This window comes from Arachis stenosperma, chromosome 1 (assembly GCF_014773155.1).
Source record: "Arachis stenosperma cultivar V10309 chromosome 1, arast.V10309.gnm1.PFL2, whole genome shotgun sequence".
Taxonomy (NCBI): Eukaryota; Viridiplantae; Streptophyta; class Magnoliopsida; order Fabales; family Fabaceae; genus Arachis; species Arachis stenosperma.
Window position 1 is genome coordinate 133,019,327 of NC_080377.1, and position 11,737 is coordinate 133,031,063.

At 31.6% G+C, this 11,737-nt stretch overlaps 2 protein-coding genes and 1 non-coding gene across 3 annotated transcripts; all 3 read right to left on the minus strand.

The window, feature by feature from the left end:
• Nucleotides 1-468: 468 nt before the first annotated feature.
• Nucleotides 469-1,242, minus strand: LOC130935195 (uncharacterized). Its single transcript, XM_057864804.1, has one exon. The coding sequence runs from the start codon at nt 1,240-1,242 to the stop codon at nt 469-471; it is 774 nt and encodes a 257-aa protein (XP_057720787.1).
• A 5,864-nt stretch (nt 1,243-7,106) lies between these two features.
• On the minus strand, nt 7,107-7,179 carry TRNAE-CUC (transfer RNA glutamic acid (anticodon CUC)). Its single transcript has one exon. It is a non-coding gene; the product is annotated as a tRNA-Glu (tRNA).
• Nucleotides 7,180-7,946: 767 nt separating this feature from the next.
• LOC130946852 (presenilin-like protein At2g29900) lies at nt 7,947-10,342 on the minus strand. Its single transcript, XM_057875736.1, has one exon. The coding sequence runs from the start codon at nt 10,238-10,240 to the stop codon at nt 8,834-8,836; it is 1,407 nt and encodes a 468-aa protein (XP_057731719.1). The 5' UTR covers nt 10,241-10,342; the 3' UTR covers nt 7,947-8,833.
• Between the last annotated feature and the right edge of the window lie 1,395 nt (nt 10,343-11,737).

Consider the following 11,737-nt stretch of genomic DNA (forward strand, 5'->3'; position numbering starts at 1 on the left):
GTTTCCGACGATAAATCTGACCGTACTTAGTGTTTTTCTTGTAGTGTTTACAATATATACTTTTATGTAATTAAACTTTCATGATTTTAAAAAATATACCTTTTGAAAAAAAAATCTTTTATTTGTATTAATGATTACATATTTAAAATAATATTTCTTAATAATTTCTATTATTTATCATGTGAAGACGGGAAAGCTTAACATGTTCATGTTCCACTTTCATGATTTTAAAAAATACTAGTGTATAAACCCGTGCTCAGCACGGAAAAATTTATAAAAGTAAAAAAAAATTATATGTTTCGATATTTAAAACAAAAATACAAAATAATTATTATTTTAAAAAATATATAAAATTATTATCAAAATCAAACTTTAACTTAAAAAAGGGAGTAATAATTATTTTATATCTTTTAAAATAAAATAATTATACACTAATACAGAATTTAAAATAAAATTAGCATATTTACATTAGAATACTATTTTTTCAAAGACTTCTCTATAAACAACATTGATGGTTGAATTTGCAGACATTCCTACGTGATTCATAAGTAAAACTTTTAAACCTCTCTTATTCTTAACTCTTGAAAGTGCCACATATAGTTGGCCATGTGTAAAAACTGGTCTGGGCAAGTACAATCCAACGTGAGATAAAGTTTGTCCCTGAGACTTATTAATTTTCATGGCAAACGATACTATTATGGGAAACTGTCTTCGTTGGAATCTAACTGGGATGGTTTCATTTGTTGGTACCATATTCATTCTTGGAATCAAAGCAATATGACCAACATTGTTATCCGTTAAGACTTCACATTCTATGACATGATTTCCAAGCTTCCTAACTTGTAGTCTTGTACCATTACAAAGACCACTGGATTGGTCAATATTCCTTAGTAACATCACCGGAACACCAACCTTGAGTATTAATTTATGTAGAGGCAAACCAGAACAATTTATGCTATTCAGTAATTCAGGACCATAGAGATCTAGTTGACTCTCCATATTTCCTTTATCCATACAAATAGAATCCGAACTAAGATATAATTTTTTCCCTCCAGGAATGATAGCCATCAGATGGTTGTTGACCTCTTCAACAATGTCTAGTGTGGGAGCCAGTATAGTTCTTGCTTTAAAAAAATCCTTTGAGGACATGTTTTCCAAAATATTTGGATAAGAAAAATGAACCAACTCATCAAATGCCTGGTCCGAAGAAGGAATAACAATATCTTCTGGCAGATTCACCATTTATATTGTCACCTATTAGACCATCACATATGGTTCATAAGAGTTCAGATTCCTCATCTTGAGTTGCACTTTGAAGATGAACTTAATATTCCTAAGCTTATTAATCTCTTCAGGACAGGAATTTTTCTCAACACCCTTCAAATTTAACTGAAAAAAGTTCATTCATGCTCTCATAAATAATAAAAATTAAGGTATAGTCCAAAAAAATTAACACAAAAAAATGAATATGACATCAAACCTTAGTCACACAAGACTGCCTAAGGTCATTAGCAGAAACTCCAAGAAACTTTATAGCTTTTCCATCGAACAAAACAAAAGAGGCAGCATCAGTGTGGTCTATCACCCTTATGTGGATGCTGTACCTATTATTCACCAGAAAATATACAATCCAAGAACAACACACTACATAAATTATACCAATAGTCAGAGTGTCTATACTATGTTATTATTGAATTGGACGCAAATAGTTTTTTAATGGCTTATCCAAGAGTCTCCATCCCACACGGTTGAATAGTTTAAAATAATCCTTATGTTAAAGAAGTATCGTGAGTCATACCTTGGCTCATAGAACCCGTAGTCTCTAATGCAATTGGGACAGAAATATCTTTTCTCAAGTTCCCTTAAGCTACGACGACACTTCTTATATCCTTTGTACCACCAACCAAACTCGGTCTCAACTTCTTTAATCGTCCCGGCTGTAACAAATACAGCATCCTAAAATCGATGGATGCAAGGGTACAACACAACAATTGAGATTATGATCCAACAAACATTAGAACTAATATAATGAAAAAAAAGGAAGAGTAATAAAGAAAGGATTTTACCTGATTATGCTCCTTTATCTCGGCAATTGTTTTGTAGACTGACAGACGCAAAAAATCTTTCTCAACTGAAACAGGTTGATCACAGACCAGCGGCATTATGCCTTGTCCGTCAACAGGATCCAATTTTTTCACCCTTGCATTTTTAAATCAGAATTTATGAAATTTGCTAATAGTTAAATAATCAAAAGCCTTGTATAAATATTTTGCTGGCCACACTACTGATCTATATACTGTACCTCGCAAAGAAATCCCTGGCAGCTGGAAACTCAACATTAATAAACAGTTTCGAATTGTAGTTTGTGTTGGAAACACCCATGACCCCTACAAAAAGACATAACAAATTAAAGAAAATACCAGAAGCATACGATGACACAAAACATGCATTTAAATAGCAGTAAAATAAACAAACCACTATAAAATTTTATCTTGTCCATTTGGAGAATAACCACATAGGTAAGACACGGGTGTTCCTCTAGATATTTGAGCAAATCAGAAGCAAAAGACTGCCAAAACGTTACCCTTAATTTCTGTCCACCCCTATAAGAAATAGCAATTCTTGTAGAGTAAAGAGAGGCACAAAATTTCAAAATAAGATTTTAAAACAAAAGCCACTATCAAAAAAGATATTAAGCATTACTCAAGATCATCAAGTTCTATGGTGATATAACTTGACGGCTTCCCGTCCCAGGTGAATTCGACCAAATTACCCTTAGAGACAAGCTGACCTATCACATCTACAAAATAAAGGCACCAATCTTTCCATTAACAAAACTCTATCTGCTCAGATATAACTCAAAAAATGACACATTTTTTTCCAAAGTTTCATCCATGTTGAAATCAGATTTTTTTAATTTTCTTAAAAATAAAAATATAAAAGACTGTTAATAAATAGTTAGGGCCTAGAAATCAAAGTTCGTGAAAAAATAAAAAATAAATAGATTAGTACTCCTTACCAACGATACCTTTAAGGGTACTAATTCTTTAGTTGCTATATATATATATATAAAATCTGTATTTAGATGTGTTAAAATAAAACGCATACTAATAGAAAACAAAGCCAATAACAAATTGAAGAAAAAATTAACTAAATAATACATTTTTTTAGTCCTATACCTATAACAAAAAATGACGCATCAGCCAATTCAAATGACATACATTAAATATAGACATTATGTAATAAAATCAGATTGATAAATTATTTTGCCTAAAAAAGTTATATTACCTTAATGAAATTTTTTAATACAAAATATAAATAAAAATAAGACACATTAATTTTTAAAGTATTATTTAATCCTTATAGGACATTATAAGGATAATACAGAAAATTATATAATTTTTTTATTAAACAAAATTTAAATGAAACAATATTTAACTGAGTTAGAAAATTATATTATTTCTTAATATAAAATTATATTAAGGGAATAATTGTTACAGGTAGGAAATAATAAAAAAATTCTTCCTTAATATAATTTATTAATGCATCAAATTTAAAAAATAAGACATGCTCCATCATAATATATTATATTATATTATGTAAAAATTTTCAATTAATTCAAAGGATACAAAGCTAAAATTTACGGCAAAAGCCCAAAATAAAGCCTAACTCTTTTCCATGGGTAATAACTAATTTCTTATGGGTTAGACTCTATAAGCTCTTGGGGTGTATATTTGGTTAAAAGATAAAAAGAGAAGCAAATTTTACTTAAATAAATTTCACGAAAATTATAAATCTATAATACTTGAGACTTGAGAGGAATAGCAACAACCATCAATTGAATCCATATCTATCCATTATATGCTCATAATAAAAAAGACAGCAAATAGTGCAAAACAATATAGGATTAAAAAATTAGACCTAAAAAAATTAAACAACACATACATTATAGATTAATCTAACAAAGTACTTATCAACTAAATAACCATCTTTTTTAGACTCTGATTGAATTGTTTTGAATGGAATAAAATTGAATCCGTTCAATGGAAATGAAGAATCTTGTACCGGACACACAATCGTATTCCTCTTGAAGTGGATTCTAAATTCGTGTCGAGTAGGCTTGAACTTGATGGTATTCAAAGCAACTCCAAAATTAGTGACCACATACACATTGTCCTTAGCGAGTAAGCCCTCGAACATAGGAACAAATATGTCTTTTACAGTGCATTGAATTGTATCCCCCTAAATGTATTAATTTTATAGAGTCGTAGATAAATGAGGTTTATTGCTCAAACATTACCAAAATAAATCTGAAATGCAAAGAGAAAATTTTACCTCTTCATCAAGGACAACCATCTCAATAGGTGCCTTCATTCCAGATTTTGCAAATTGAGAAACGATCCAAAGTCTAATGACACGTACTTTGAGCTTCCACACCTTATGCACTGGACTAGCATTGATACACTTGATGAGATCATACCTAAAAATCAAGGACCTCATATTTAGTGAAAGATTAAAAAAATTTATTGTGAAACAATCCACATGGAACATGAACTCACCTAGCTGCCATTGCTACCTGTCACCACAAAATTACTCAAATATTATGAATTTCTGTATAGAGTAAGAGTAAGTGTGGTGATCACCTATGCTATACTTATAGAGAGTCACAGCACTGTTCAGTCCCAGTATTGACAAGGATTGCAAGAATCTTTACGTTTCTATTAAAATCCAACTAAAAAAGAAAAAGTTTTTGGAATATTCAGAATTTTGGAATATTCAGAATTAAAGAATCTGAATAATATCAATAAAATAATTATGAAAATTAGGATAAAAAATCCAACTAAAAAAAGGGAAAGTTTTTGGACTATTCAGAATTAAAGAATCTGAATAATATCAATAAAATAATTATGAAAATTAGGATAAAAATTAACGGCCAACATTTATTGTGTTCCATTGAGTTTAATTTTGAAAAATCAAAATAAGAAGCAATATATGCTGAAGAAAAAATCACCATATTTACATAAACTAATTAGGTACTGTAAATCAGAATAAGTTTCGAAAAGGTATGAAATTGTTTTATTTTTGTATGTTGTCAAATTATTCTATATCATAAGTATTGACATTTCAAGAGGTACAGAATAAAGGAGGTATGAGAATTAAATTTGATATATAGCACTAATTTTTTGTTTCCTAATCTGATATAATTTCCAAAAAGTTTGTTAACAGTACCTTCAATATGACCAAAGATTGTGTTGAGAGCATAGTATCATATTTTTCATAAATTAAAATTTGAGGCATTGATTTTTATTGACTCCAAAAAAAAAATATTGCAACATAAGACAAATTAAAATATATATATATATATATATATATATATATATATATATATATATATATATAAGATTTAGACAAAATACAAAAAATTACGTGAAAAGAGGTATTAAAAATAGGATAAATTGTATGATAAAATTAATTATATATGGGTCGCATGCAATTTGGGATTAGGGTTTTAAATTACATATATTAATGAATTAGTTTAGAGACTTACCATGATTACAACTAAGGTTCTGAGAACAGGGAAAGGACCCAACGAAGGATCCATTGGGAAGCTGCTGCTAGGACTGGACATGTTTGTGTGCAAGTGTTCCAAGTAATTGGTTTTTTTTATGTGTAATCTAAAACACAAAACACACAACCCTGAATAATCAAATAATCATATACAAATTTAACAAAAACACAAAGCAGTCAGAACCCAAAAATCAAATAATCGTTCAACGATTTCAACAAAACACAAAATCCTATAATCATTCAATAATTTGTTGATTTCAGAACAGAGATTCAGAGAATAAAATAAAAATCAAAGAACAGGTGCACACCAAAGCCACTGACCTTCGAGACAATGACGCCGAGACGACGGCGACAAGACGACCGCGAGTAGAAAGAATCCGACGGAGAATGGGCACCGAGTGAGGAAGAAAACATCGAACAGGGGATTTGACTTGAAAAATACCGAGAGTACAAAGAGACTTATCGGACAGCCACAGACGGCGGCAACCGTCACTCCGTTCGGCGGCGATGGAGGCTAGCTAGGGTTTTTTCTTTTTGTTTTTCTTTGAATGAAGGAAAGAATGAAAGTCGCAAAAGAGAAGAGGAGACCAAGAAGCAGTAACGCGTTATTCCTTTCACCCCTCGAAACGACGTCGCATTAGGCAAACCGGATGGATACCGGTCCGATCCAATTAGTTGGATTATAAGTTAATTCATATGTAGTATATAAACAATATCAGAATTTCAAGTTAGTTCCAAAAAGGAGAAGCAAGGAGTGTCAAGTGTGGGAGGGGAAATGGGTTACGGGTTATGGGCTTAAGCCGTTGGGCTTTTATTTTTTTATTAAAAGTCAAAACAGCACAATTTGTTGGATTATAAATTAATGTTAAGCCGTTGGGCTTTTATTTTTGTTTTTAAGTCAAAACAGTAGAATTAGTTGGATTATAAATTAATGTATTATTATAAATTAATATTAATTCATATGTAGTATATAAGCAAAATTATTTAGAATAAATAACAAATTAACGTATTATAAATTAATGTATTATTTTATTTTAAATTTTATAAATAAAAAGACTAATTTAATTACTAATATAACGAATTATAATTAATATAGTATAATTAATTAAGCAATATAAATTATAATAAATAATATGAATTATATTAATTATAATGAATTATATTAATTATCTAATCAAATCAATTAGCTGATATAATTAAGTCATGGTAATAAATTGTATTGAATGAGTTAAAATAATTAAATCATGAAACACTCTCCGGAACATGCCACATCAGCTCCATCATTAAGTGCAGATATTCGATTTTTATATAATAGAATAGATACCTTTTGAAAAAAGAAAATCTTTTATTTGTATTAATGATTACATATTTAAAATAATATTTCTTAATAATTTCTATTATTTATCATGTGAAGACGGGAAAGCTTAACATGTTCATGTTCCTGCTTTTGCTGAGTGAGGTATACATACATAGAACTGGATAAAGTTCATGAAGAAGCAGTAAAAGAGAGAGAGTAAAAGAGTAAAAGGAAACAAAATTTCCATTGCCGGGACTTGAACCCGGGTCTCTCGGGTGAGAGCCGAGTATCCTAACCAACTAGACTACAACGGAGTTGCTGAAAATGAGGGGAGTTAGCTATTATTTATAGTAATAGTCAATATTACTGTTAATCCTAAGTTACTTTTGTCGATTGATTTTAGGTACAAGAGACTTTTTCTTTATTTTTTTATTTGTATGCCGGCAACTGAAGAAGTTGAGAGTCAAATAAATGCAAACAAGGATTTTCTGCTTACCAGTGGGGTTTTGATTTCAAGCAATGGCAAACAATATACGATTGAAAATGTCAATTAGAATTTTCAATGGGTAGATCTTATTAATAAATAAATATAACTTCCCTTACCTTTACTTTATCCGGATGGTCCGCATTTCTAATCAATATAATTATGTTTTGGCTCCAAAAAGGAAAAAAAAAAATCAGAGACACATACTCTTATGCAGCTTCTTATATAACTTGTGTAGGTTTGCAACCACATTTCAATAGTGCAGAATTGTGTACCTAATATGAAAACATGTGCAAATGCAAGAGGCAAATTCATTTCAGCAAAATGGATTATGGACCAATAAGTTGAATGAAAAAATGTCTTAGGTTGATATATTAAGCAATTTGTTAGAATAGAGCATTCCAGTTGAATTTGGCAATGAATCAGTGGGTAGTAGTTCTGCACCTTTCACTTATTAGAGACGGTATCGCACTACCCAATCTTGCATCACCCTAACCTATTCCATATAGAACCTATTCTACTACTACCGTGGGTAGTAAAATTTTGTATCCTAACCATATCCATGAGGTCCCGCCTTATAACTTTTAGAATCCGGCATTTAAATTAAATTTCAAAATTTATAAAACCATAAACACCATCCAAACATAAATTAAATTAAGGCACAAGTTATATATATACCAGAACGGATAAAGACAGGTACACCCCGAATACAACCCATCCCACTCTGGTTAGACACCCGGCCCGCACCGGGTAGGGTTGTGTTGGCGTCCCTACTTTCACTAAGTAGATAAAATGCAGTACCAACTACCAATGTCTTACAACATACAAGATAAACAGAAACATTCTTGCCTTGAAGGGAATTTGCATCCATGCTATTCATTCATAATATTCGATCTTTGCTCAGACTAGCTGCCAATGATATCCATATATAACTATTAACTTTCATCTGATTTTGTCAAGAAAATGAATTATGTTCATACTAAAGTTATTTCAACCAACAAAGTAATGATGTAAAGGTTTGACTAACAACTAATGATTATGATGTTTCATGCTGAACTAATTTCATTTTCGTTATTTTTTTCACCTGACCCATTCTACTTTAAAGAACATGCATTGAGTGAATTTGGTCACAGATCCTCAACCTGCAGCGCATAGTATTTCAGTCAAAGGCTTCAAAGCTGCTGAGCAATGCTCAACTTTTACCAGGGTGGCTATGGTAATATTATGTGGGGGATTCAAATTCAATCTGCCACATCTCCATTTCCCTTCTCCCAATGGTCTCCAAAGAGGGCCTTCTTAGATCCAAGAGGGACATCAAAAGTTATGTGCTATAGAATAGAAAGAACAGATACAGTTCTGAAAAGCCTTACTAGTAAACACAGGAGCCCAGAACTTTCCCTAGTGTGTATAACTATATATATAAGCATAGAATATATATTTTTTCATTTTAGCCACGCACTAGACTCAAGAAATAACATCTGACTTTAAAACATCAGAAGATTCATGGAACATTGTACTACAAACACTTCAAGTAAGAGCCTGGTCAAGAAATAAAACAGCACCCCCAGTGCGACCGACACGGGAAGAGCAGGCAAAGCCTTCTGATAAAAAGCCAAAAGCATCAGTGTTATCCCCAGACCAGCAATGATAGCGAGATAACACGCATACACAGTCATAAAATCATACATTGCAGCCCTGCCAACCAAAACACTATAGAAGATGAAATCGCCCAGCCCTAACTTGATTGCGCCGGATGAACCCAATCCGATTCCCTCCAACATCAAATTCTCATCTGATGCATCCACATTTTCTGCTCTGCTATGTATCCGAACATTCACTCCGTGACCAATCAATGGGGTAGTAATCTCTGAATTGGTCTCCTGAACTCGCCCCTCTTCAGCTCTAACCAAATTCCTGTCACTATAGATCCCATAAGAAGTACTAGAACCCAAATTCGAATCCAAAATAGCATCTTCCCCAGCCGAACTGGGATTATTACTGTTTGAATCCGAACCAGGGTTCAACTCAGCATTGGCACCAAGACCTAAGGCATTATTATTACTAACATTCACATTAGCATCACCCCGGAGATTTGAATTCTCGGTAACCCTCCTCTCTCTCCACAGCCTCCTCTGAGCAACAGCAACCCTAGGATCCAAATTCTCAACATTCACAGGCCTAGCTTCATAAACCAAAGCCGGAATCTCCTCGTCCCGCGATATGGCGAGTTCAACGAGAAGCCTCAAGGGACCAATAGGCAACAAAACGGCAGCAAGATCATACAATGCCATGGCAACAAGCATGGCCCAAGTGGTCCATTCAGGCAACATAGTGAACCAATAAGCAACAAGAATCCCAATAACAACCAAGTAACTCTGAGTAACAATAATAGCCATTTTCGACATAAAGACAGCCATAACACCAACAACAGCAAAATTACACAGAAGCAACAAGAAAGTGAAGCAATCAATTGGGGTACTAAAATGCTGAATCAAAAAGATGAAAACTTCACCGCCGAGGAACCCTAGAACGACGAAAGCGGAGAAACCCATGTAGATTTTGAGGAAGCCAGTGCACCTGAAATAGAAGAGGAGGACGAGGACGAAGGTGGCCACGGTGACGACGACGACGAAGGCGAGGGAGTTGAGCAGGGCACCTAGGAACTTGTCCCAGGAGGAATCGGAGGTTGTCTCGGTGTACGCAATGGTGGCGATGCTGGAAACGGAGAAGGAAGAGTCACCCGTGTTGAGAATGGAGACGAGGATTACAACGAGGAACATGCAGATTGAGACTGGGGCTACAATTCTGATGATTTCTTCGCCCAGAGAATCGAGCAGGGTTGGGGTTTCGGTTGAAGGTCTTTGGAGTTGTGCCATGGCGTTCGAATCCATTGGAGATCCAATCCCTTGTTTTTCCAGGTTTCCACTTTTGTTCTTAGTTCGTTCAAGTCAGCGACTGTGTGCGCGGATCATGGATCGAAAATTTCAGAGGATGCAGCTTCTTTGAAAGAAAAAAAATTTGTATATCAGAGAAAATAATTTATAATAATTAGGGTGAATTACCAAAACCTCACAGAGGCTAACCTTCACTTTTGATAACAATAAAAATACTTTTAGAATAGGGTAAAATATATTTTTACCTAACTTTGCCAAAAGTTTTAAAAATATTCCTAAATTTTTAAAAGTTTTTGATTTGGATCAAATATACAGCTAAATTTTTAAAAAGTTTAAGACCAATCTAATAATAATATAGGAAAATTATGCTTAATTTGTTTGTGTTGAGTATTGCTCTTACGAAATTATTATTAAATTAGTCTTAAATTTTTTGAAAAATTAGCGATCAGTAGTATATTTGACGTAAATCGAAAACTTTTGGGACAAAATTAAAACAAAATAAAACTTAGAGATATTTTTAAAATTCTTGTCAAACTTCAGAAACAAAGAGTATATTTTATCTCTTAAAATATTATAAAATATTACAAAAATAATTAATAATATTTTTATAAGTGATAAAATATTTTTTATATTTAATAAATACTTATATATTTGATCTAAAATTTTATAAAAATATTTGAAAATCTATTTAGAGAGTATATATAAAAAATTTGATTTTTAGAAAAAATTTTTAGATTTTAAAAATATTTTTAGTCATTGATAAAAAAACATAAAAAAAATTATGGGTAAAAAACACATTTAAGCCGAGCTGAGAAATATTTTACGCAAATCAGCCAAAATAAAAAATTTTTTAGCATTCAACCAATGATCATTTAAATGTAATTCGAATCAACATTGTTCGAACTTCATTTGCACCTAATTCGAAATAACATTATTCGAACTAGGAACATTGAAATTTGCATGTAATTCGAATTAAGTTGGATCGAATTACAATAGAATAATTCGAATTGTGTCGATTCAAATTAGTAGGAAAACGTGACACTAAGGAGTTCGAATCATATTGATTTGAATTACACCCTGATTTATTTAAAAAATTAATAATTTATTAGTAAATTTATTAAAAAAATAATAATTTAAAAATAAAAAAAATTATTTCATGCATTAAAAAAAAGCTAACAAAATATTTAATTACGAGACTTCTTTAAAATATTAATGAGCTATCAATTCGAATTTCATACAATACTCTTTTGTCCATTTTTAATAGCTCATGAATATTTTTTAATAATTTTTTTAATAAATTTATTTAAATTATACTACAAAAAATATTTTATTCTATGCAAAACAATTTAAAAAAATGGCTTAAACATGTTAGGAGTACTATAAAAATTTGTAATATTCTAATGACTTAGGAGTACTATAAAAATTTGTAATATTCAATGTCTTCTACCAATTCCTCCCAAGCTGATTTTAAACGTTTAGAGTCTAAATTTGATG

Bases quoted from the DNA above. Each gene is read 5' to 3' on its own strand.
- LOC130946852 (XM_057875736.1), bottom strand. From the start codon at position 10,240: ATGGATTCGAACGCCATGGCACAACTCCAAAGACCTTCAACCGAAACC.
- LOC130935195 (XM_057864804.1), bottom strand. From the start codon at position 1,242: ATGGTGAATCTGCCAGAAGATATTGTTATTCCTTCTTCGGACCAGGCA.